Genomic DNA, 25,452 nt, shown 5'->3' on the forward strand with positions numbered 1-25,452 from the left:
GCATTATTGACAATAGAAATGTAATTTTATACACCTTTAGCAATTATTAACAGTTGGATTATGTACACAAGGTTTGAGAAAAGCCCAAAGAACAAGTATAATTATTATTATGACATATTAACAGACAGGTATAGATCATCAAATTAATAAAGTTCAACATCAATTTGTAGGTATACAGGCCTTGTCATTGTTTTGAGAAAGATGCTTTTCTCTGATATCAGCAACTTCTCATCCTCAAGAAGTCTTTGATCTTCACTATAGATGGAGGCAAGAATCAGAGACTGGGGTAGATGTCCATTTGAAGTTTGGGACCTGATAAGGTCCCATCCAGTAAAGGGAAAGAGTCTAATCAATGTCCTTTCCAATGGGCAAAATCTTCTGGTTGTAAGTCATGGTCTTTGAAGACTTCATCTCCCTGAAGCACACTTGTGAAATGAATGTCACTAATTTATCAGTTCCTATAATCTGGTTAATAAATTCTTGATAATAATGCAAAATGTCTTCTTCTATTGTAGTAAGGCTGATTTTATATGTCCCTTCATCCAGATGCATAGGATGACCCGTGACTATTTAATGAGGAGTTAAGATATCTGTTTACTAAAAGAAGTAAATTTCAGGCTGAGGAGCACCATAAGAAAAGCTTTTGGCCTAGTTTAGTTTTAATTGTACCATTTTCATGATCCAGACAACTGGGGTGACAGGCACAAGGAAAGTACTGTAGAGTAGGCCAAGTATTGCAAATGGATTGAATTATTTTCTCAGTGAAATGAATTCCTCAATCACTAACCCAGAGGAAATTCCCCAACTGGGAATAATTTTTGCAAATAGTAACTTACCTACTGTTAAGGCTATTGCTGTCCTACAAGCAAATGCCTCATCCCAGTGAAAAAAAAAAAATATACAAATCATAATTAACACATATTTGTATTCTTTAGATGGTGGCGTTGGATAAAATCTAATTACCACACTTCAAATGAATCCAAAGGATGTGGGAAATGGCCTTGGGATACATGCAGTGATTTTCCAGGGTTATATTTCCAGGGCCTTAGAACATCTGCTGTACACTGTATGAGCTATAGCAGAAGGTTTACAGTAATATTGTGTATTTCATGAAATCATATTTTTAGGACCCCAATGTGTTAGCACATGTACATATTAACGTATAGCTCATTAATTCCCTATAGATTGGCTTCTGATTTGTACCATTTCTGGATCAAAGGTTCCTTCTTTTTGTTGCCATATTCTCTTTCCTTCTTCTGCAGTTATGTATTGGAACTGCAAAAGATAATCTTTTATTGATTTACTAGAAAACAAGGAGCATTCTTGGGTCTGGATAATTTGACTGTTTAATGCCACCTGCCTAGCTGCAGCATTGGCTAAATTATTTCCTTTTGCTTCTGTGGTTGTAGTTTTAAAATGTCTTAAAATATTTATAACTGCCAATTATTTTCACTTCTGTATGACATCTAATAATTCTGCAACCTATTTTCCATTTTTAAGGGCTTCCCTAAGGAAGTTAAAAAGCCTCACTGCTTAATAACATTCCAAAGTCATGAGCTACACCAAACGAGTAGTAACTATCAGTGTAAATATTGGCTACTTGATCTTTGGCCATTGAATTAGAGCAATTAGTTCAGCTTGCTGGGCAGGCCTTATTTCAGGTAGATAAGAACTTTCAATTATGCACACCACAAAAGTTATTGCATATCCAGTTCGGTAATATCCCTGTTCATCTTTCAGATAAGATTCATCTATAAGCCAAATTAAATCAGCATTATCAATAGGAGTTTCTTATAAATCATTCTTAGGTGGTCAATAAGCAAAACACAATTGTGGGTGTCTTCATCCTGTAAAAAGGGTAACAAAATTGCAGGGTTAAGATGATTACATCGAGTCAAAGTAAGATTATGTGCAGAAAGCAAGAGCCAGTCAGTTGACAGTAGTGTTTAATGTTATGAGAATTCAACAGAAGGAGGAACATAACCAAAGGAAAGCCCATAACTATCTCTTCTATTTGTTTATACAACATGGCTATAGCAGAGATGGCCCTCATATAAGGAGGGAGCCTTTTGCTACTGAATCTAGTTGCTGACTAATATCCTATCTAAAAAAGAAGGAATATGCTAATTGAACATCATGCCCTCACAAGATGGTGGCACCCACAGTTAGAAGATGGTGGCATCCAGTCCCCTCAGCCCCGCCTCATCCAGCTGGAGTTTCCTAATCCCCTCAGCCCTGCTGGGGAAGGCAGTTGGGGATGATCACACTGGCAGGGGAGCCATTAGACATCAATCAGACTGGCAGGGGAGTGGTTAGGTGGCTATCAGGCAGGCATGCAGGCGAGTGGTTAGGAGCCAGCAGTCCCAGATTGTGAGAGGAATGTAGGCTGGGCTGAGGGACACCACCCCCATGCACAAATTTCATGCACCAGGCCTCTAGTAGGTCTATAATGATCTCCATGTTTCTGAGTTAAAATTTCCAAAGCATTTCCTTTACTTTTATTCATAAAAAATTTAGAAAGTTTATAATTAGGTGTCCCAGAGCAGGAACTTTAGATAATTCTTTAGAGATTTTATAGCTTATTTCCCTTCTAGGTTCTATGGTACTGAATTGGATCAGGTCCATTTGACTTTAATAGGACATATAGAGGCTGGGTCATTAATAAAAAATTTGGAACCCAATTGAGACAAGATCCAGGCAAACCCAGGACTGTTTTTGTAAGAGGAAAAGATAGGATTCCTCTGAGTCTCTCAGGGTTAATCAGTAGCCCATCTTTAGGTATGAGAAGGCCAAGGTATTTTATTTGAAGTAAGCAAAATTGAAGCTTATCCTTTGAGACTATATGTCTTTTTACAGCTAGCTGTTGTAATAGGCAGATTGTGTCCTTTGGGTAGTCCAGTAATGTCCTAGAGCCTTGGTCAGCAAACTGCGGCTCTCGAGCCACATGCGGCTCTTTGGCCCCTTGAGTGTGGCTCTTCCACAAAATACCACAGCCTAGGTAAGTCTATTTTGAAGAAGTGACGTTAGAAGAAGTTAAAATTTAAAAATTTTGGCTCTCAAAAGAAATTTTAATTGTTGTACTGTTGATATTTAGCTCTGTTGACTAATGAGTTTGCCAATTTCTGTCCTAGAGCATAAAAGTAAATCATCCACATGTTAGATTAGAGTAGAATCTCTAGGAAATTTGACATTATTTAAATCAGCCTTTAATATTTGGGAGAAATAGCTGGGGCAATCTGTATATCCCTGGGGCATTATTGTCCAAGTAAATTAGCAATCTTCCCAGGTGAATATAGGTGATATTGACTATATTTTTCTACTGAAATGCAAAGAAGGAGGAGGAGGAGGAGGAGGAAGAGGAGGAGGAGGAGGAGGAGGAGGAGGAGGAGGAGGAGGAGGAGAAAGAAGAAGAAGAAGAAGAAGAAGAAGAAGGAGGAGGAGGAGGAGGAGGAGGAGGAGGAGGAGAAGAAGAAGAAGAAGAAGAAGAAGAAGAAGAAGAAGAAGAAGAAGAAGAAGAAGAAGAAGAAGAAGAAGAAGAAGAAGAAGAAGAAGAAGAAGAAGGAGCTATAAAAATCTGTCACTGAAAATTATGGCAGTCCACAGAAACGGCTGATAATAAGGCACATGGATTTGGAACCACAGGATGTCTAGGGATAACAATCTTATTTCTAGCTCTGAGCTTCTGTTCAAATCTCCATTCTTCCAGTAAGGAAAATCTATTTTCCTTACTGGACGAATAGAAGACATACAGGGGCTTATCCTTGGAATTAGAAGACCCTTTTAAAAAATGATCTTGTATACTGGGCTCAATTCCAACTTGAGCATAAAGAATATCAGTGACTGGAATATCCTGTAACAAATATTCATTCAGTCAATCTCAAGATTAGTTTTCCCTTGTAGAAGTTCTTTTAAAATCATTATTTTCCCAATTGGTTCAGTATCTAATTTACTTAGTTCTAAATGCATTTCACCCTTCTTGGAAAAGGATATGCAAGTGTCATGGGTTTTCAAGGAAATCTCTCCTTATCAGGTGAATTAAGGCCAGTTTGACCGGTAAAAATATGTTGCCCTTAACATTTCTTAGTTGGAAGGAGACTGGTTCTGATTTTAGAACACTCATTGGTTGATCACATATCCCTACTAATTTCACAGAAGCTTAACTCTGGGGGAGAAGGCTACTTTATCTGTTCTGAACCATAACTGGGTATGGTTCAGAACAGATAAAGTATCCTAAGTATCTACTAGGGCCTTAGTAATTTCCCTTAGTGGTGATTTCAATTTATTTTAAACTATTGTAAACAAGAGGGAAAATGCCACCTCAAAGTCCTCAGAGCAACCATATTGAAATAGGAATTTTTAGATGTGAAATAGGCAGGTTTAGGGAATTTTTTTTAATTAAGGGAGTCCATGGAAAAAGTACAAGCTACAAAGCTGCAAAGGGGTACATTTCCATAAGACAAGGGAGGTGGGAGGGAGAGGCAGCAGTTACATTTCCAATAATACAAGGGAACTGGAAGTAGCAAAAGGTCTATATTTACCAAAAAAAAAAAAGGAGGGTCTCACATGTCCTATGTGAGGTTTGACCTTTGAGCTCAGGAGTTGCTGTAGTGACCAAATCAAAGGGGAATAGTGGCCAATCAGAGGGGATATTGAGGCACAAAAACTGTAGCCTTTTATAAAGGGGATGGAGGGACTCAGTGGGATTCTTTACCCCTCCCCACATGGGAGTCTGTGCTGTGGGACTTTTCCCCCTTCCCCATGTGGGAATCTGTACTTATTCTTCAATAACTTTCCAACTTTGCTATAGCACCACCTTTTGTCTTTGGTTTCATTCTTCGACAAGAACCCGAGAAACCATCCTGCCCAGGAAAACACATGTTTCCAGTCCAAAATTCCCATATCAGTATGCTTGCTTCTGTCTTTTTTCTCTTTCTAAATCCCATTTTAGTTTTCTGTAACCCTTCTGAAGGTGAATAGATTCCTCAACAGGAGTTTCCCAAAAAAACTTATTTGGTAATTCTGTTGCTTTGCTCCCAGAAACCAGTAGGTATATTAATTAGAATAGGTCAGAATAGCCAGAACCACATGGTCTAACAGGTAAATTAAATCATTTTGTGAACCCATCAGGATCCCAAAGAAAATCGCGGAAATCTTTAGGTAGATTCCTTAAATCTGTTCTAGTCCAAGGAATATTAGTATATACAATCATTGGTTCCCCCTGCCTAAGGCTGGCTTTTCCCTCAAAGGAGCTGATAGAATGTCTGAATTACCCTTGTCAGCATTTCTATTCTCATTTTTCCTTAGGTTAGTAGGAAGGTACAGTGGAGGAAATATAGAGAAGATAGAAGGGAAAGAGTGAGGTAAGGGCAAGACCGAACAAGAAAGCTCAGAATGCAAAGGATATGATGGAGGAGCTGCAGTAGGGGGGAGAATGGGTTGTTGGCATTTATTAGCTTCAGAAGCCTTCCTTAGTTCAGAGGCTATCACTAAAATGTGTTATCAACTTCTTGTAGAGAAGAGATTTTATCTGTGCTTCTCCTAGATTCTTTTAATTCCCAGTCAAGATATGCTTCCCATTTACTCATTTTCACTTTAGGGCCAGCTTTTTCTAATTTTGTATGCAAAAAGAAAATTTAGGCACCAAAAGAGTTCCATTTGGCCATCTTAAGTTGCTATCACTTCTAGTTAAAAAGTCCCATTTCTGTGAGTACTTACAGGTAAAGGCTTCCTATTTATTGTATATCTGTGGAAGTATTAATAGGGGCTGGGGCTGGAATTTTTCAGCCTTGGAGGCACAATTTCCCATGTTAATTTCAGTTTGCACAATCTGGACACATTTCTAGGGATACTGTGTGGTAGGTTGAAGTGTGCTGCTTATGAGTTGAGATCCAAGAGGCTGTAACCTCCCAAGTTGCACCAACCCCTCTTCTATGTCTCGGTTTCTCTTCCGGCTGTCGAATACAGCTGGAGGACTTAGAGCACTAGCTAACCAGCATTTTTGTTCATATTTCCAGATGAATCATTATTTTATTGAATAATTGAGTTAAAATTTTCTATAGGGCTCCTGCACATCATAAGGGATGCCCTCTGATACCTCCACAGAGATTCTTAGGCACCTAAGACCACCCAAGATTCAAGCTGAAGGGAAGAAGTGCCCATTATTTTCAGAGCTGAAAGAGTTCAGTCTCTCATTTATCCAGCAAAAGGTTTTATTCAAACTCTCAGTAATTCCAATTGAAAAGCCAAAATTGAAATGAGCCACCCACCCTAACTCCAACCTGAGTTTTCAACTCTTATCTTTAGCTTAGCTTCTCTCAACCCTTACCCTTTAGCTCCACCTGAAGAAATCTTTTTAAACAGCTCAAATAAAGTCAGGCCTCTTAGCTCAAAACAGGGAAGCCTAGAATTTTTAGAAAAACTCATCCAAGTTCACCTGATGCAAAGCAAGAAGCCAGTGGGCCTAAGAGGGCCCTGCTGATAACTAGCATAAGTCGAAGTCTTCAAGCTGGTCCAACAGGATTCCAGCTGTTGCACTATGCCAAGTAAATGTCAATGTAAGAAATGTTTAAACCTGTAGAGAATTTACATGAGTTTATTTGAGCCAAACTGAGGACAATTGCCAGGAAGCAAAATCTCAACAGATTGAGAAAATACTCCAGAGAATGGCTGTTGTGCACCTTATTTTTTTTTAAGTTTTTTTTTTTTTTAATATATATTTTATCAATTTTCTTACAGAGAGGAAGGAAGAGGGATAGAGAGCTAGAAACATCAATCAGCTGCCTCCTTCACACCCCCTACCGGGGATGTGCCCGCAACCAATGTACATGCCCTTAACGGGAATCGAACCTGGGACCCTTCAGTCCGCAGACTGATGCTCCATCCACTGAGCCAAACCAGTTTCAGCTTGTGCACCTTATTATATTACAAAGGATAAGGCATAAGGGGTTACATGAAATCCATTGGCAGTACTTTAGGGAGATAGAAGAAAGCAAAGTGGAGAAATCTCTGGGATTGGATAAAAAATAAAAGAAATAGACACATACTTCTCTTACATAGGTGGGTATAGGATAGTTAACAGCTAACATTAGCACAGTAACAATAGCAATGAGAGGCTCTGAGTTCTTCTGCTCTGGTGGGAGATTGAGCCTAAGGGGTCTGGAAAGAGGAAATTATCCTGACATTCGAAAGATATGTTATTGTAGATGCAAAGCAACAATAACACTAGACAGGCTCAGTTAAAGACTGACCTTTGTCTGGAAAGATACCAGTCTAGGACATGGCTATCAGCCATGACTGGCTTTCAATTAGAAAGTTTTAATTTTAGACCATCCTGTATGGTTACATTAGGTCTCTGAGTTGTTATTTTTAATTTTTTTTTTAATTATTGCTTTTAGAGAGAGAGAGGAAGGGGTAGAGAATGAGAGGGAGAGAAATGTTGATTTGTTTCACTTATTTATGCATTCATTAGTTGATTCTTGTTTGTGCCCTGATCCGGGATAGAACTCCCAACTTTGCTGTGTATCAGGATGATGCTCTAACCAACTGAGCTACCCAGTCAGGGCTAGGTCTCTGAGTTCGTCAGGCCCACCATGCAGATGTAGTATGTTGCCCCTTTTTCATCCACACTGCCCTGGAAGGTGTAAGGATAGATAATGCTCAAAACCTCCTTGCATATAGCACTCAGTAATGTAAGCACTTCTTTCCTCATTCACAATATTGGGTGTCTTGAGGGTAGTGGTCAAAGTCAGCTCTGCAAGGACTAGCACAGCTTACGGTGATTCTGTTGCCGGTAGAAAGGGAGTCTTTTCATAGGATCATAAAAAAAGCATTTCCAGGGACCCACACGTGGGAAATTAGGGCGTTGTGGTAAGGCATATTGAAGCTGTGCACGTTATAATTTCCTCTTTCCCGACCCCTTAGGCTCAATCTCCCACCAGAGCAGATTCATAGCAAATACAAAGGACTATCCTGGGCTCAGCTCTGTCCCACTGTGGGAAAAATCCAGCCTTTCCTTAATGACCCAGACATAGGGCCAGTGTCTAGACTTAGTCCAGATTAGTCTCTGTCCCCATCTGGCTATCTTAGTCTGTTTCCAGAGGTGCTTTGGCTGGTGCAGTGCCCAGGTTCATGCTTGGAGTCCACACTTCTAATCTGTGTGGCTGCTAGGCCCCCATGGTTGCTATGGAGAGAGAGTACATGAACAAACTCAGCAAACTCGTGTTACCCGGTGAGAGAGAGCTTTGTTAAGTTTGGGAAGGACTAGGCATTTCTTCAAACTAACCAATCAGTTTCTCAATCTTTTACAGGCTTGCATAGGGTCCTTCCCTAACCAATCCATTTCCTAGGTCTTCCAGGGTTCTGTGTCCCTATCCAATCTGATCCTTTTCCCAGGCTAGGCCGAGAATCCTATTTTCTTCCCCACAAATTCAGCTGCTGTGTGTGAACTTGGTACAAGTGTGTGCCTGAATCACCTTGTGATTTACTTTTAGATAATTGTTGTGCAAACCATGAACTTTAGCCATGATTTATTTTTTTCTATTTAATAGGAACATATTTCCCCTTGGGAATTAATCATGTTGAAAGTTGAATTTTCCCTTTGACATGACATTTGTGGGGGTTTTTTAGCCACTTTAAAAGAGAATTATTCTTTTGTTAAAATATATTTTTATTAATTTCAAAGAGGAAGGGAGAAGGAAAGAGAGAGAAAGATCAGTGATGAGAATCATTGATGGGCTGCCTCCTGCATGCCCCCCACTAGGGATGGAGCCCACAATCCGGGCATGTGCCCTAACGGGGAATCAAACCATGACCTCCTGGTTTATAGGTAAGTGCTCAACCACTGAGCCACACCTGCCGGGCAAGAGAGTTATTTTTTTAATATATTTTATTGATTTTTTTACACGGAAAACCTCATCCACCCACATCTAATGTAAAGACATCCTGGGCTATACGGGAAGTCTCACCGGCAAGCCTGGGCTTCTCCTGTGTGCAGTCTGTGCTGTTGACTCAGTTGCCTAGCGGTCTTTTTGTGTCCTAATTCTCATCTATGTTCTAGATCACCACTCACTACCAGACACTGCGTGATGACTGGAATGTTCATCCACATGTCCAATCTGGCAGCTACTGACCACATGTGGCTACTGCCATGGAGGAACTAAATATCCTATTCTGTTCTGTTTTCTATTCTATTCTGTTGTTTATATTTACATTGAACTAGCCACATGTGGCAAGTGTATTGGACAGCACAATCATCTAAAGACAGGTAAACTTAAGTCTAAGGTGGGTGACCTGTTATTGTATAGTTCCTCACTAACAGACAATAGATTGTGTGTGTGTGTGTGTGTGTGTGTGTGTGTGTGTGTGTTCTTTTGAGTGAATAGGCCCCTTCTAGTTTTGTTCTTGGGATTATATTCAGCAACATTATTTGATCAAGAACACACCACAAACAGAAGAGAATGAACAAAATAAAGCTTTATTAGAGCTGCCCTGCAGATCACTCTGAGGCCCTGGTCACTGTGCAAGCTTCCATCTAAGCCATCTCATAAATAGCACCATAACTATGGTCTTCTTAGTGCACCACACATGTGACAGGTCCAGGTGTATGGTCCTCTGTGGCTAAGCACTGTGACAACAGACCGTTACTCGGTATATCTGTGTGCTACAGCCAATGGCCACTCCGTTGGTGCTACAGGTGTACTTGCCTAATCACCCCAGAGGCCAGCACGGCTACCGCCCACAGTAAGTATCCAATACCCCAGACACTCCTTGAACACCGACACAGGTGCAAGGTACTGTGGACTGTGAGGTAAAGACAAGGATGACCTGTCCTGTCCTCCAGGCTACCTTCCCCTGTGCTCAACACCATCGTCCCTGGCATGCTTGGCTAATAAACAAACACTTTCTGACTTGATGATTACATCATCATGCTAACCTTAGGGGACTTAAGGCACATTGAAAGGGAGAAACTTGATTCAGGGCTCCAGCCCTCATTCCTGGGCCTCTGTGGTTCTTGTGCCCCAAAGACAGAATGAAGACAGGCAGAGTTCTAGCCGAGTCCATGCTCTCAGGTACCTGAGTTTTCGCTGGCTTCCCTGAACCACCCACAAATTGGGAGCATGCTGATCTCCTACCAAGAGGTATCCAAGGTGGGGAGGGGAGAATCTTCCCAGATTACAGTGTGGAGAAACAAGAACGTGTGACTGGAGCAGCTTTAGGACTAAAAGGTGAGCACATCCATGCCACCACTTTACAAGTTGAGTTTCACTGTACACAAACCAAGAGAAGTAGAAATGTATACCAGAAAAAGGCATGCTGCAGACTCGAGCATTCTCAAGAGAGCTGTGTTTAGACTGGGGTGCCAACACTTCCGATTCACATTTCCAACTATGCCAAACCATCATCACAAGTGCACCCCCGACTCTCTCCATGTTTCCCCATGAGAGAAGGCAGACAAGATTTTCATAACTCTAGGTGTTACAAAGAGCATGTACAAGCAAACCCATACATTCCACATGTTTGCATGTTATTCTTCCAAAATATAAAAGTATAAAAAATAACACATCCATCTTTTATATCTAGAAACATCTGGAAAAAAAACCCTGCCTGCTTCTACTTCTCAGTCATCTGAGCAGGCACGCTTCACCAAGTTTTTCACCTTCCTGTGCAGTCTGGCGCGGGCACAGACACAGAGTCAACAGGGACTTTTCATTCAAGGAAACCAAATTCAGGACAAGTAGAACGGACCTTAACCAATTTTACAGAATCCTCGCATGGGTTCTCCAACACAAAGGGGAAGGGGTTTTGGCACGGACTCTACATGAGGGGCGGTGTGGGTTACGTATGCGCTGGGAGGACACTACTCTGGGACATCTAAAAACAAGCCAACGGAGGGCTCTGCCCTAGAAGGACAAGTTAGGGGCTTGGGCATCACCGGCCAGCGGCCTTCTTGTCTTTGTGCTCCTTGTAGGCACTTATTAATTCCGTGATGATGTTGGGGTCCTCCAGGGTGGTGGTGTCCCCCAGGTTCTGAGTCTTGTCTGTGATGACCTTCCTCAGGAGCCTCCGCATGACTTTTCCAGACCGAGTTTTTGGAAGACGTTTCACTACCTGGCAAGGAAGGGGTGCAATGTTAGAATCTCACGTGGTGCCAGCATCTTCACGTGGTGCCAGCGTCCGACCGCATTGAGGAAAGAAGGGCTCTTCCCAGGGGATCAATGAGGCCCACAGTCTACAATCTGGACCTGAAGCTGTATCACCCCAAAGGGCACACTCAACTGTGGGTCCTGCCCAAGCCTCCAGCAGACCCTGGTTCCCCTGTACCTGCACACTGCTGACACCTGTTTCTCCCATAAGCTACATTAGCGAGGACCCCTGGGCAGCAACAGGAGCAAACCCGCACCACAGCAGCTTGTCTCTAACCACTGGCCTGGGTCTGGGTTGGTTTTGTCTTATGTATAAGGTGAGAGCTACTTAAGAGAAAAAATGTTGTCTTGCTAGTGTGTAGGAGTTTAGCATTTCACACTTTCCAAAAGCCGCGACCCACTCACGGTCAATGGCAGTATCTTAGGGGATGTATTTGGGCTCGTTGTTAATGACCTATTTTTTTAAGAAAGAGTTCAGTTCCTGCGAGGAGAGTTCAGGTCTCACTGGAACTCTGGTCCCCAGGTTAACAGCTTGACCTTGTGCCATACCAAGTGGTGCTTCAGAGGGCCGCTTCCATGCGAAGGAACACGATGGGGTGGAATGTAATGAAAGAGTGAAACACTAAAGGGCTGAGAGGGTGGCCCAGTTCTTCCACTAAACCGCTCCACCACAGGCTCCCCCAGGTAGGCTCTGCGGCATCTCCTTTGCCGGCACTGGGAAAAGTGTTCGGGAACCACACCCAGGGGCTGAAAAACTCTGGTGCTCTCCACCTGTTTCTCCATTTCTCCCTAATTTTCTTCCCCTTGTAACCAGCCCCCAAATGCCAAAGTAAGAGAGCATCTAATCTTGCTCGGCACTACCCCCTGAACAGGCAAGCTGTGCAAACTGATGCCGCTACATCTCCCTGCCCCTCTCCCCCTCTCTCTGACAATACAACCATCCGCCACCCTCACCTACCACCCAGGGAGCCAATCAGCTGGCGTCAGTGTTGTTGTGATGTTCGTTGTGTGAAGAGAAGAAGGTGTAGATGAACAGTGCAGTTCAACCTGAGGGCCGTAAGTCCACTTACCAGAATCTCATCGGGCACAGCGTACTTGGCAATCTTGGTGGCCACTGAGGACCTGAGCTCTTTCATCACAGCATCCGAGTCTGCTTTATCTTTCAACACAATGAAGGCAAATGCACCTGGAAGGAGAGCAAGATTTTAGGATGTGTTAGCCAGAGTGCTGTACACAAATCACCATAAATTCAAAGGATTTCAAATCCTATGTTGATGATCTTGTTGCAGCTGGTTTCTTTAGTTGCATCCCTAAAGATGCATTATCATCTTCATTCAAAAAAGAAGTGATTCTGTCAGTTCCTCTGAATGTCCCACGTTGGGTGGGCATGGGTGGGCGAGAGCTTGGCACCATGGCTCTGGTGTTGACTGGCTGTGTGTGTGACCTTGAACACAGGACTTATCCTCTCTCACTGTCCTTGCACCTGTGAAATAGCCTATGACATGGGCTCATAGGAAGTTTGCTCTCAGCTCCCGTGAGGTAGTACTGCACATGACACCATCTTTGTGGTTATGTGTGCAACATGGCAAGCACTAGCCACAGTGGATAGCTAAATAAAGAATATGTTAAAAATGCAGTTATTTGGTTACATGAGCCCCATGATGGACAGATCTGTCATGGCAGAGTCTGCTGGGCAGCAATGGCCATCCCATACTAGAGCACAGACACTTTGCCAATATCCTACCACACTCCAGAAAAGCTTTACTGGAGCTCCCATGGCTACTGCAAATAAAGCATTCCTTTTTAATTTATCTGAGATAATCTTGTATTTGGTATGACATCAGGATCTAATTCAATATTTTGTCCATTTGATTAGTCACTTGTCCCAGCACCATCTTGGACAGTCTGTCCTTTGTCTCACTGACCAGCAATGTCCTCCTCTCTCATACATGGCAAGCACTCCTCGTTTATTTGTATTTTATTCCTATACCAATTCCACCCTATCCTAACAAATTCTCCTTATGGCACATATCGCCTAATATACTATGTACCTCAATAGTTTCCTCATTGATCCTATTTATTGTTTAAGTCTTTCTCCCCCCTCTAATCTCTAACCACTACAGCATGACAGAAACTTCTATCTCTTGCTTTCTGCTGTGTCTCAGCATCTACAACTGTGCCTGGGATATAGTAGGTGCTCAACAAATGTTTGTCAAATGCATCAGTGAATGACTTTCCTGAATAAGCTACAATCGGTAGACACTTACAGCCTTTCCCTGAAAGCCTCCTCCCATTTCCACCTGGCAAACTCCTGTTCATCCCTCAAGACCCAGTTCAGCTGCCTTGGACTCTGGGAAGCGGTTCCTGACTCTGTCCGTGAATGCGGCTGTGGCACTTGCTATGTGTGAACAGCTGTTGGTCCCCCATGCCCACCTCACTAAGGCTGTGAGATCTTTGAGGGGAACAGCTGCACTTTTCTCTCCTCTTGGTATTTGAAATTCCGAACGTTCTAAGCCCAAACCACTGGAGCTCAGAGGAAAGGCACAAAGCTAACACCTGAGCTGTCTGCGTAGGCCCACTGAGAGATGTTTATTTTGGATTTAATTAAAAATTTGAAACTACCAAAGCAACACACACTGATTGCCAAAATTAAAACACAGAAGTTTGTAAAATAAAACTATACCTCCCCTCCTGGCTCTCTCCCTTCACTCCACCCCTGAAAGGCAGAGCAGAATTATGATTAGGAGAGACTGTTCTTGCTCCCTATTCCGGCTCTGCCACTTGCTTCCTAAGGAAGTCAGTTAGCCACGCTATGGCACAGGTTTCTACCTGGGACCTGTGAGCTAACCGTACCTGCCTCGTGGCTGCGTCAGGATTAAATGGTGACAGAACCCATGAGAGTTCTCAGGGGCTCTGGCTGCTGTCCCCAGACACAGATTTTAAAGCTAACCCCTGGGTGTATGGCGCCATCTTTTAGACCCTGGTGGGATCACACTGGACATGCTGCCAGGTGTCTCTAATCGGCACCCTTCCCTGCCAGTCTCTTGTATCTGTAATGAGATGGCAATAAACTGAGCCTGGATTGGAGAATTCCGGGCAGAGATGGGTCAGGAAAGCCTGGACGTGGGAGGAGGAGTCGGCTGCCAGCCCGGAGGAGGCGTGCACGGCTGACCTCAGGGACCAGTGAGCCAGGCCGCTGGCAGAGGCACGGCACGGGGGTGAGAAGAAGCACAGACAGAGAGCGTGGGCACCAATAAATGCAAAAAATCTTTCGCAAGAGCAGCTGATGGGTTATGTACTACAAATGGACAGATGCTCGATTTTGTAAGAAATAGGGGAAATTCATATCACCATACTCCTTATGTATAATACAATTCTCCCCCACTAGCCTGGCAGACATGAAAAGACTTGGCAATATCAGTTGCTGAGGGCGCCAGGGAGCAGTGCTGAGAGCTGCTTATGGGAGCGTGAAGTGCCTGAGGCCTTGACAGTCACACAGGAAGACCTGTTTTCATCTCCACGCCCTCTGGTTCCCGAGAGCTCCCCTCAGCCCAATCCCCTGTTAACAAAGAGAAGGCCGCCTCATGGGCACAGCCTTCTCATGGCAACTGAAACAAATATTAATGTTTACAAAGGGCCGGTTCAGAGCAAGTGCCCAGCAAATAACGGAGCAGTGGCACACACGGAAGGGAGGAGGTGACCTCCGGGACACGCGACACAGACTCTCTCTGACGGCAGGGCGAGGAGCGCCCAGGCCAGACCACTTGGCAGGCAGCTGAGGCCAGCCCGCCCAGCAGTGCAGCATGGGGTCAGTGGACATCCAGGTCACTGTGCCCCTGGCATCACAACACTCAGGTGACCCTGCACCTTCCCACCTGCTTAGAAACCAGCAGACTTTGGGGAAAAGCATGTCTGCGGTAAAGAAGACAATTCTGGCCCTAGCCCGTTTGGCTCAGTGAATAGAGCATCAGGCTGTACACTGAAGAGTTGTGGGTTCGATTCTGGTCAAGGGCATGTACCTTGGTTGCAGGCACATCCCCACTAGGGGGTGTGCAGGAGGCAGCTGATGGATGTTTCTCTCTCGTCAATGTTTCTATCTATCCATCCCTCTCCCTTCCTCTCTGTAAAAACTCAATAAAATATATATTTTTTAAAATAATAAATAAAGGACAGCAGGGCCAGAGAGTCTCAGAAACCTGGCCTCAGTCTAACAGGCATACTGCTCAGCCTCCTCACCCCAAATCTGCACTTGAAAGAGAAGAAAACCAACAGCTTCACCCATCAACGCCCTGCCACCATCCTCCAGAGGCTGTCCTCTTCACAGAGGGGCTGTGATGGGAGCGAGACCAGAGTTCCTCCCGGGCCTCACCTTCTCCTTTGATGTCATGCGGGTAGCCAATGACGGCGGTCTCCGGCACTTCGGGGTGGCTCGCCTGCACAGAACAGAAGCAAAAGGCAACGTATGTGGGAGGGTGAACACCCGACATCTCCAATTACAGCTCCCAGCCGGGCGAACGGGGCCTGTGCTCACGATGGCATCCTCGATCTCCGCCGTGCCCAGCCGGTGGCCGCTGATGTTGATGACGTCGTCCATCCGCCCCGTGATCTGGTAATGGCCTCCCTCGGTTCGGCAGGCTCCGTCTCCGGTGAAGTAGTAGCCTGCAACCCAGTAGGGAATTCAGAGCCAGCACCTCCCAACCAGGACCTCCTAACCAAAGACAGCAAGTGTCATGCATATAAGCCTAACCAGTTGTGTCCTTCCTTCGTGGGCACAAGGGGGCCGTGTCCCAGCCGTGCTCTACGGAAGGAAGCTCTGAAGCCCCGCGCTCTGCCAGCCTCCTGCCTGCTGGCCCTCCCCTTTCCCCAAAAGTGAGTCTCGTTTACAGACTCGAGACTAAAGGCCATGGGTTCCAACAGCTATACTATACACGCAAACGTCCAACCAATGGCACAAAGCCACCCGTGGGGAAAGCAGCCAGCAGAAAGCATCCAGCCGTCCTGACAGTTTCCCTGACAGCCTGCCGAGTCCGCACCATGGGCCATAGGCTCAGGGGTCTGCACGCTCTCCCCCTGCACCCCGGGATGTTCCCGAGGTGAGTCTCTCCCATTTCAGACATAAAGTCAGGGGGGCAGCGGGGAAGGGAGCAGGACTTAAATTCAGGCCTCAGAGCCCATGCTCTGAGCCTGCACTAGGGACGCTCACACGCACCGTCCCCTTGGAAACATGTTCCGCGGACAGGGCTCCGGCAGCGGGCGGAAAGGCACCGCTCACCTGGGTAAACCTTGAAGTAGGCCTCCAGGAACCTCTGGTGGTCTCCGTAGATGGTCCTGGCCATGCCCGGCCAGGCCTGTGCGATGCACAGAGCGCCGGAAACATTGTTGCCCTTCAAAAGGTTCCCCTGCAGACCAGGGAGACAGGCATTTGAAAATAAGGACAGACTCTGGTTGAGAAGCAAAGAACCGACAATCAGTATCATTCTCCTAGCTCAGTGGTTGGCAAACCTCGGCTTGAGAGCCACGTGCAGCTCTTTGGCCCCTTGAGTGTGGCTCTTCCACAAAATACCACATGCACCTAATTAAGTTAATAACAACGTACCTACCTACATAATTTAAGTTTTAAAAATTTGGCTCTCAAAAGAAATTTCAATTGTACTATTGATATTTGGCTCTGTTGACTAATGAGTTTGTCGACCACTGTGACCTAGCAGCTTGACTTGAGACAGAAAGATAGCAAGTGTCATGCGTATAAGCCTAACCAATGGACACAGACCACAGGGGGGTGAGGGCATGAGTGGGGAGGATGGGGGGTGATGGGGAGACAAGGACACATGTGTAATACCTTAATCAATAAAGCAATTTAGAAAAAGGAGAGAGAGAAAAAAGAAAGACAGTAAATGTGCCCCAAAGGAACTGTCCGGAGCCTCTTGCTCCGCGAGGAAACCCCCGGAGAGGGCTCTGCGGGGACCTGGGCTCGGCCCACGTGGTGACTGCACCCGCGGGGTCCACGAGGAGCCTGCAGTGCACGCTGCTGAGGACACCCCCTGATGGGCCCTGGGCATGTGTCACGTGGGCGAGTGAGCAAAGGAGGCCAGGAAGGCAGGCAGAAACACCGGGGAACGCAGTGGAGTGTGCGTGGAGGAGGGGAGGCCCCTACCCACCTTCTCATCCATGAGAGCCGGGATAATGCCATAGAAGGGCCTCATGGCCATGGCGGGGAGGATTTCTGCCCCTTCTTCCGAGGGCCGAGGTGCGATGCAGATGCCGCCCGTTTCTATGGGGATGACAGAGAAGAAATGCGGATGGGCCAAGAGGTTAGCACCACATTTTTCCAGGCCAAGCCCTCAAGAATCTGGGACAGACTGGCTGGGACAGAGTGGGTGGGACTGCCGATTTGGGGCAAGGAAACAGCCCCCTCTGCCCCAAGGACTTTTCTCCGAGACGAAACTAGACTTGGATCCTGGGAGTGGGCCCCGGCAGGGGGCTCCGGCCCAGGTACGGTGGCTCCACAGCCCATGGGTGCTGCCTCTCCTCCCCGGCCCCGCTGGTCCCACCCCCGTGTCAGTGGAAGGGGTGGAGCCCACCTACTGGCACAGGAAGATGAAGAATCGCTTCTGGACCAGTGCCCCAAACAACAAAGCCAGAAGCCCACGATTCGGTGTTGCATTATCGCTCTTCCCTCTATTGGCCTGCATGGCAATACCTCACGGGACTCAGCGGTAATCTCTGTCCTGTGCCCTCACGAATGGATGATAACTAAGCCACTCGGAGCGCCCCAGTTTTCTGGCTTCCGGAAAGACGAGCCCTCCGCTGCCCCAAACATCCTGATAAGTCAGACACTCCAGAGACGAGGGGGCAAATCTAAACCAAGTGCCACAGAAAACGCCTTTTCCCACTAACGTTTAGGTTTAGACGTGGAGTCCCGTAGGCAGCAGGGCTAGGCTCATCGCTCGCATGCAGAAAGGGGCCCTCCCGAGGAGCGCGCACGTTCAGCTGAGCGCCTACAGCATGTCAGGCCTGGGCAACAGGAGTGAACGGTATCCTCCTCACTCAGAGCCTGGAGGGAGCACCCCATTTTACAGATGAGGAAACTGAGTCTCAGAGAAGTCATCACACATCCCAAGTCTTACAGCTGCAAAGCCAGGTTCCACCTCTGAGCTTCGGCCACCAGGCTTTCAGCAACCACCATGTGGAGGGCAGAGGCGTTCGTGGTGTTGATCCCACATTCTCACGCCTCACGCCTGAGCCCCCGCCCTCGGTGCTCAGCCCCATGCTCTCACAGCGCAGTAACAGGAAAGCACAGCGGCTGCAGGAAAGGCCCCCGGGCGAGCCCTGCACGGGTTCCCAGGGGCCCTGACGCCCTCCTGGGAGACGCTCTCACCTGTCTGCCACCAGGTGTCCACCAGAGTGCATTTGCTGTCCCCCACCACTTTGTGGAGCCATTCCCAGGCCTCTTGGTTGATTGGTTCTCCCACTGGAATCACACACACAAGAAAAAAGGACATTAACAGGCCCCAGTAAACCCGAACCCAAAAGGAATAGATTGCTCAGGGGGAAACAGCTCTGAAATTTTCCTCAAGAGCATAGAAAGAAGGTTTAGAAAAGCACCGGGATCGGTCACATGATGGCCGATTTATCAAAGGAATAAAAGTTAAATAAGGTGTTGCCGAAACCGGTTTGGCTCAGCAATAGAGCGTCGGTCTGCGGACTGAAAGGTCCCAGGTTCGATTCCAGTCAAGGGCATGTATGTTGGTTGCGAGCACATCTCCGGTGGGGTGTGTGTGTGTGTGTGTGCAGGAGGCAGCTGGTCGATGTTTCTCTCTCATCGACGTTTCTACCTCTCTGTCTCTCTCCCTTCCTCTCTGTAAGAAAAACCAATAAAATATATATTTTTTTAAGTTAAATGAGGTGTTTTTACCACTGGAGGGTCAAAAATAAAAAATAATTATAAGAATGTAGGGACAGGAATACTCCATGCATGGTAAGGGTGTAGTTTGGTGCAGCAATTCTGGGGAGCAATTTGGGTACTTCTCTTTATTTTTTACATAAGTTTTACATAAGTCTCCTTTTTCCTCACCAAGGAGCATGGGGGGCCTCCCACCTTATTTTCCTTCCTGACCACACCTGGTAGCACATGTAGGGGCATCAGGGAAAAGCTGAGAGAACGGGCAAAGCCTCCGAGCTGCCCTCTGAATCAACCCCATATCTTTTCCCAAAAGCTTTCATGTGCCTTGGCAACCTCAGCTAAAACTAAAAACAGAAGTAACCTGTACTCTGCAACACTCGCATGGAAATATCTAGAATGAGAGCAGTGCCCAGCACGGAATGACATTTATTACAGGGCTTGGGAACAACCGGCGCCTAGCATCATGGGAATGCTTAGGGAACAGCAGCTGGCTTCCACGGGGTAGTCCCATGCAGCCACTGAACAAAGAGCTCAGCCCTTACTTTACAGAGTTGGTAAGGATTCATAGTAAGGATGAAGCCCGCCTGGCTGGGGTAGCTCAATGATTGAGCATCGACCCATACACCAAGAGGTCACTGGTTCAATTCCCGGTCAGGGCACATTCCCAGGTTGCGGGCTCCATTCCTGGTAGTGGGTGTGCATGAGGCAGCCAACCCATGTTTCTCTCTCATGGATGTTTCTATCTCTCTCTCCCTTTCTCTCTCTCTCTAAACATCAATAAAAATATACTGTTTAAAACATATTTCAGCACTGAAACAGATCTCAAAGGTTCAGTGATGATAGTAATAATAATAATAATAATAATAATAATAATAATAATAAAGCCCATAATAAGGAAGGGCACAGAAAGTGTGTGGAGTACTGTGCCCAGGCTGTTAACAGCTGTGGGCTCTGGGGAGGGGCTGACAGGCCTCTGCGTCCTACTGGGCGGGGTCTGACATTGACTTCACCTCGGACACAGACACGTGGCTTCTGTGATTAGAACCATCTAGAATAGGGGTGTTGAACTCAATCAGAGAAGGGGCCAAAATCTAAAATCCAGCCTAAATCGCGGGCCGAATGGTTTACTGAACAGTCATAAACTGTCATTGTGATGGAAACGCAGCGGAGTGCAGTGATGACAGCGCGGTGCGGGCCACATTGCAAGGCCTGGAGGGACGGATTTGGCCCGCGGGCCTTGTGTTTGACACATGTGATCTAGAAGCCTGCAGTGGCTCTGACAGACAACACCCACACCCTCCCCCGCGACAGAGGAGTGCTCACCTGACCCCAGAGTCCGCAGGGACGAGCGGTCGTACTTCTTCACCCAGGAGTCGCCGTGTTTTATCAACAGCCGGATAGCCGTCGGGGCCCCGTAGAACTGATTGATCCCCAACCTCTCCACCACCTCCCAGTACCGACCTACAAAAGAGCCCCCGTTCAGTCCATCTGAGAGCCCACCAGACAGTATCTATTTTCACCCAATTCGGAGATCAGTCAACAATACTGGGTGCTGGATACATGCAAGCCTGCAATCAACAAACCCCATCACCGGGATGGAAAGGGAGACCTCTGGGAAGGGGTTCCCTGTGGCAGTCAACCCCCCCGGCACTTCCCCATCCGCAGGCTGGCCCATTTGCAAAAAGCCTCCACCTGTCTCTGGACAGCTCCACCCCGCATAGGGTACCCCTACACTATAGTGAGGAATCAGTTAAAAACATGTTTCTGTGAATTAAAAAAAAACAACAGCCAGGCAGCGTTAATATAGAACTCGTGTTCAGTTGCATTTAAATGGTCTCTACAGTGGCGGCTGGTGCTCCCCCTGGAATGCTGCGGACAGGCCACCGATGCTTGTGTCTCCCACGGTGCTCCCTCCCAGGGACCCCATTTGGGTTCCCAGGCCTCACCAGGGTCAGGGTAAACTGGAGTGCTCTCAAAAAGGACACTGGTCCCTCCATTGCACAGGGGCCCGTATAACACGTAGCTGTGCCCAGTGATCCAGCCAATGTCGGCCACGCAGCCGAAGATGTCTCCCGGCCGGTAGTCAAACACGTGCTGCAGAAACAGGAGAGGCTGTCAGAGCCCGGGACCCACGCCCCACGCGTCACTAAGACTGTTCTGGGACTACAGTGTGGCCACTCCATCGGCCGCAGAGAGCAGAGGGGTGCGTGAGAAGACAGAGTCACTGGTGCAGTACAAGCAACAACACGCCGACTCTGGCAGAGGACAGGGAAAGAGGCCAGCCCTCGGCGTGCACACCGTGTAAGCCCCAGCTTGACCAAGCCAACCTGCATGCAGAGGTCACACTAGAGCTGGCCTTGCTGGGGGACTGCACGGGAGGCGCATGGCAGGGCCTTCCAGCGGCTGAAGGTGCCCCATGCTTGTGTGTACTCACAGGGAACACTTTACCGAGTGATATGTATAAGGACGTTTTTCTGCATTGTTATACCACAATTTAAAAAATTATTTTTTAATACGTGTACATGTGTTTTTTTTTATAATTCGTTTATTTTAGAGGTGGGGGGGGAGAGAAACATTGACTTGTTGTTTCACTTATTTCTGCATTTACTGATAGACTAGAGGCCCAGTGCACGAAATTCATGCACGGGGGGGGGGGGTGTCCCTCAGGCCAGCCTGCACCCTCTCCAATAGGGGACCCCTCAAAGGATGGGGTCATAAAGCGAATCCCTCTCACAATCTAAGAGTTCTGGTTCCCAACTGCTTGCCTGCCTGCCTGCCTTGCTGATTGCCCCTAATCGCTTCTACCTGTCAACTTGATCACCCCCTAACCACTCCCCTGCCAGCTTAATTGATGCCTAAGTACTTCCCTGCAAGCCTATTGCCCCTAACTGCCCTCCCCTGCAGGCCTGACCACCCCCAACTGCCCTCCCCTACAGGCCCGGTCACTCCTCACTGCCCTCCCTTGCAGGCCTGGTCCCTCCCAACTGCCCTCCATTGCTGGACATCTTGTGTCCACATGGGGACAGCCTTCTTGTGTGTTGGAGTGACAGTCAATTTGCATATTACGCTTTTATTAGATAAGATTCTTATATATGCCTTGACTAGAAATTGAACCTATAACCTTGGGATCGAACCCACAACCTTGGCATATCAGAAGACTAGTCCTGGAGAATCCAAGATGGCTGCTCGGGTAGGCAACTAGCTGCAGCCGCACACAACAATTTCAACAAAATACAACTAAAATATAAAATGGATATTACCCAGAACTACAGGAAAGTCGACTGACTGGAAATTCTACAACAAGAAGCAAGGAGAAAACCAGAAGGAAGCGCGGAGGAGCTGTAAAAGCCCAAGGTACGGAGACACGCGGCACGCGGAGAGGATGAAGCCGGAGAGGAGGGAGGCCGAGTGCCTGGCTGGCGGTCCCAAGCGGGAAGGAGAGAAAAGATCCGACTGTGCTGGGCCCAGCTCCAACTGCTCTGAACCCCAATTCTAGGCCAGACCCTGGGGACCCAGGCTCATCCATAGGGAGCCGGGCTGTAAGGCGGGACTCTGGGGAAGCGGCGAAAGGAGGTCCCGGAGGCGCGCACACTGCGCGCAGAGAAGGGCCGGTCGGCTGTGCCGCGGGATTGCCCTGACGGGAAGGAGACAGGGGCTCCAGACTGCTCTGAACGCCACCTCCAATCCCACTACCAACTGAACTGAACCCCAATACCAGACTCATTGGGGGAGAGCATAGATAGTTTGGCAGCAGGCGAAAATCGAGGGCACCTTTCTCTCAGAGGCGCTCGCAACAAGTACTGAAGGACCCTGAGTCTCAGGAGTCGCATAGGGCGGGACTGACAGAAGCCAAGGCTGTAGGCTCCACCCTGAAACCCCACCCCATCAGGAAAGCTGCCTGTGAAAATGCCTAAACCAAATAGATCACAAACGAAAGAAATGGAGGACAAAAAGCGACTGGATATAGAGTTCAAAACCACACTTATAAGGTTGTTCAAGAATCTCCTAGAAAAGGCCGATAAAATAAACAAGACCTATGAGGATATGAAAAGGGATCAACTAGAAATAATAAGGGATCAACAAGAAATAAAGAATACATTGTCTGAAATAAAAAATATTTTATGGAGTCCTAAAAACAGAATGGAAGATCGCAAGAATCAAGTCAAAGATTTGGAACATAAAGAGCCAGAAGACACTCCTCCGCAGACGCAAGAAGGCCAAAGAATCCAGAAAGTTGAAGATAATGTAAGAAACCTCTGGGACAACTTCAAGCGAACCAACATCAGAATTATGGGGGTCCCAGAAGATGAGAGAGAGCAAGATATCGAAAACATACTGAAAGAAATAGTGACAGAAAACTTCCCCCACCTGGTGAAAGAATTAGACTTACAAGTCCAGGAAGCGCACAGAACTCCAAACAAAAGGAATCCAAAGAGGACCACACCAAGACAAATCATAATTAAGATTCCAAGAGCAAAAGACAAAGAGAGAATATTAAAAGAAGCAAGAGCAAAGAAGGTAGTTACCTATAAAGGAGCACCTATACGATTGTCAGCTGATTTCTCAACAGAAACCATGCAGGCCAGACGGGAATGGCAAGAAATATTCAAGGTGATGAATAGCAAGAACCTACAGCCAAAGATAATCTATCCAGCAAAGCTATCACTCAGATTCAAAGGTCAGATAAAGAGCTTCACTAATAAAAAAAAGCTAAAGGAGTTCATCACCACCAAACCAGAATTATATGAATTGCTGAAGGGGGTTCTTTCAGAAGAGAAAGTAAATAAAGATAAAAATTATGAACAACAAATACGTAACTATCAACAAGTGAATCTAAAAACCAAGGAAACTAAAAAAAAAAATCTGAGGAACAATAGTAACTGTTGAATATAATAGAACCTTGGCATATCAGGATGACAGTATAACCAACTGAGCTACCCAGCCAGGGAAAGTTATGCCACAATTTTTTTAAAACCTTAAACATTGCAAAAAAATTAAAGTATGAAAGGCCAAGAAATTCCTCAAGCGTCATCAGCTTCTAAGACTTTATACTCCCCAAATCAGTTCACAGTCCCATCACCCCTTCAGAGTCAACTGTCCTTTTCCCTGAAGAAACAAACTGCCTTAATATCCTCTGCATGTGCACGCAAACACAGGTGTCCACATACGTAAGACACATGTACACACGTACACATACACACACACTTATGTATAGACGAATGAAAGGTTCTATTACTAATACTTCCCCCCAAAATCTCATTGTATTGAAAAAAAAATTCAAAAGATGGTGCTTGTCCCTATGTCCCCACCCTTCTCTTGTTCATGTAGTTTCCTGGAAATGCAAAACACCTTAAAAATGCAAAAAATAAAAATAAAAAGATGAAACTCTCACCTGAGCTTCCCTAATATTAATCTATATTATAAAGGCCAGTGGCCATAACACTGTAACACCGTAACAACCAAACAACCGGTCACCAGGACGTGCATTGATGGGTCTCACGGCAGTGGGTCTGGAGTCCTGCAGCAGCGCAGCAGGTCTGGGTCTCACATGATTTTGCAAGCTGGGCCTCTAATTTTTTTTTTTTTATAAATTGGTGGAAACAATTTGATTCATTCTATGACTTTCTTGGTATGTTGTCTCTGTGTTCATATTTTCCAAAGTATTTTTACTTACATTATATAACTTCCCTACCAAGAACTGAGAAAGGGTGGGGTTTTTCAGACAAGAACATTAAGTACTTAGGTTCTGTGACATTCTCAAGGTCACCCAGCAGCAGCCAGAGGCCGCTGTTTTAATAAGTACGGTGTATTAAGCGTAACACACTGAATGCTCAGCCTGGCTCTGTACCACATCTGTCTTTCTGCCTCACTTTCATATCCTTACGGGTGGTGTGAGTGGCCACCCGTGGACAATGCCATGTGAAGGCTGTGTGCACGCTGTCCAGCACCTGCTCCTCATCCACTCTCGTTCCAGAAAGTTTGCCTCCTCCATGACCCAGCCTGGCCAATCAGCATATTTCACCCCCGCCCCCACCCCCGCCCTGACCACAGTGACTGGGATTGTGGAGACTCCCTCTGGCCCCTGGGGAAGCCAAACTGATAGCCTGCTTGGGAACCTATGGACTTAGAAGAGGGCTGAGTCAGGGAAGATACCACGACCCAGGACAGTCTCCAAGCCCTGACTGGAAGGGCCTGGGCTTTCTAGTCACTTGGCCAGACGCCCCCCTTTGCTGCTGGCACCTGTTGGAGCTGAGTTTGGGTTCTGCAACAGAGAGAGTCTGGTCCACAGATGGTATGTCGAAACCCAATCCCACCTGGAAATGTCAGCCACCTCCCAAGGCAACCAGGGATGCCATGTGAAACTGCAGTCCTCCGCCAACATTTCAATGAGTACTGCTTTCTAAACAG

General features: G+C 46.5%; 1 protein-coding gene and 1 long non-coding RNA gene across 3 annotated transcripts in view; both read right to left on the bottom strand.

The window, feature by feature from the left end:
- Positions 1-6,587: 6,587 nt before the first annotated feature.
- LOC118707720 lies at positions 6,588-6,975 on the bottom strand. The gene is made up of 2 exons (XR_004984371.2): positions 6,913-6,975; positions 6,588-6,677 (listed from the first exon to the last, which is right to left on the bottom strand). It is a non-coding gene; the product is annotated as an uncharacterized LOC118707720 (long non-coding RNA).
- Positions 6,976-9,453: 2,478 nt separating this feature from the next.
- Positions 9,454-25,452, bottom strand: part of ACSS1 (acyl-CoA synthetase short chain family member 1) — a 54,122-nt gene continuing 38,123 nt past the window's right edge. The window contains exons 6-14 of one of the 2 annotated variants that reach the window (XM_036418470.2): positions 20,991-21,138; positions 20,368-20,505; positions 18,520-18,612; positions 17,300-17,412; positions 16,414-16,540; positions 15,673-15,800; positions 15,511-15,574; positions 12,212-12,327; positions 9,454-11,106 (exon numbers count right to left, since the gene is read on the bottom strand). In XM_036418470.2, the coding sequence (XP_036274363.1) occupies positions 10,927-11,106; positions 12,212-12,327; positions 15,511-15,574; positions 15,673-15,800; positions 16,414-16,540; positions 17,300-17,412; positions 18,520-18,612; positions 20,368-20,505; positions 20,991-21,138 (1,107 nt within the window). In that variant the 3' untranslated portion in view covers positions 9,454-10,926. The remainder of the gene's footprint in view (positions 11,107-12,211; positions 12,328-15,510; positions 15,575-15,672; positions 15,801-16,413; positions 16,541-17,299; positions 17,413-18,519; positions 18,613-20,367; positions 20,506-20,990; positions 21,139-25,452) is intronic. The other variant, XM_036418471.2, reaches the window with a different exon arrangement.

This window comes from Pipistrellus kuhlii, unplaced genomic scaffold, assembly GCF_014108245.1.
Source record: "Pipistrellus kuhlii isolate mPipKuh1 unplaced genomic scaffold, mPipKuh1.p scaffold_m20_p_6, whole genome shotgun sequence".
Classification (NCBI taxonomy): domain Eukaryota; kingdom Metazoa; phylum Chordata; class Mammalia; order Chiroptera; family Vespertilionidae; genus Pipistrellus; species Pipistrellus kuhlii.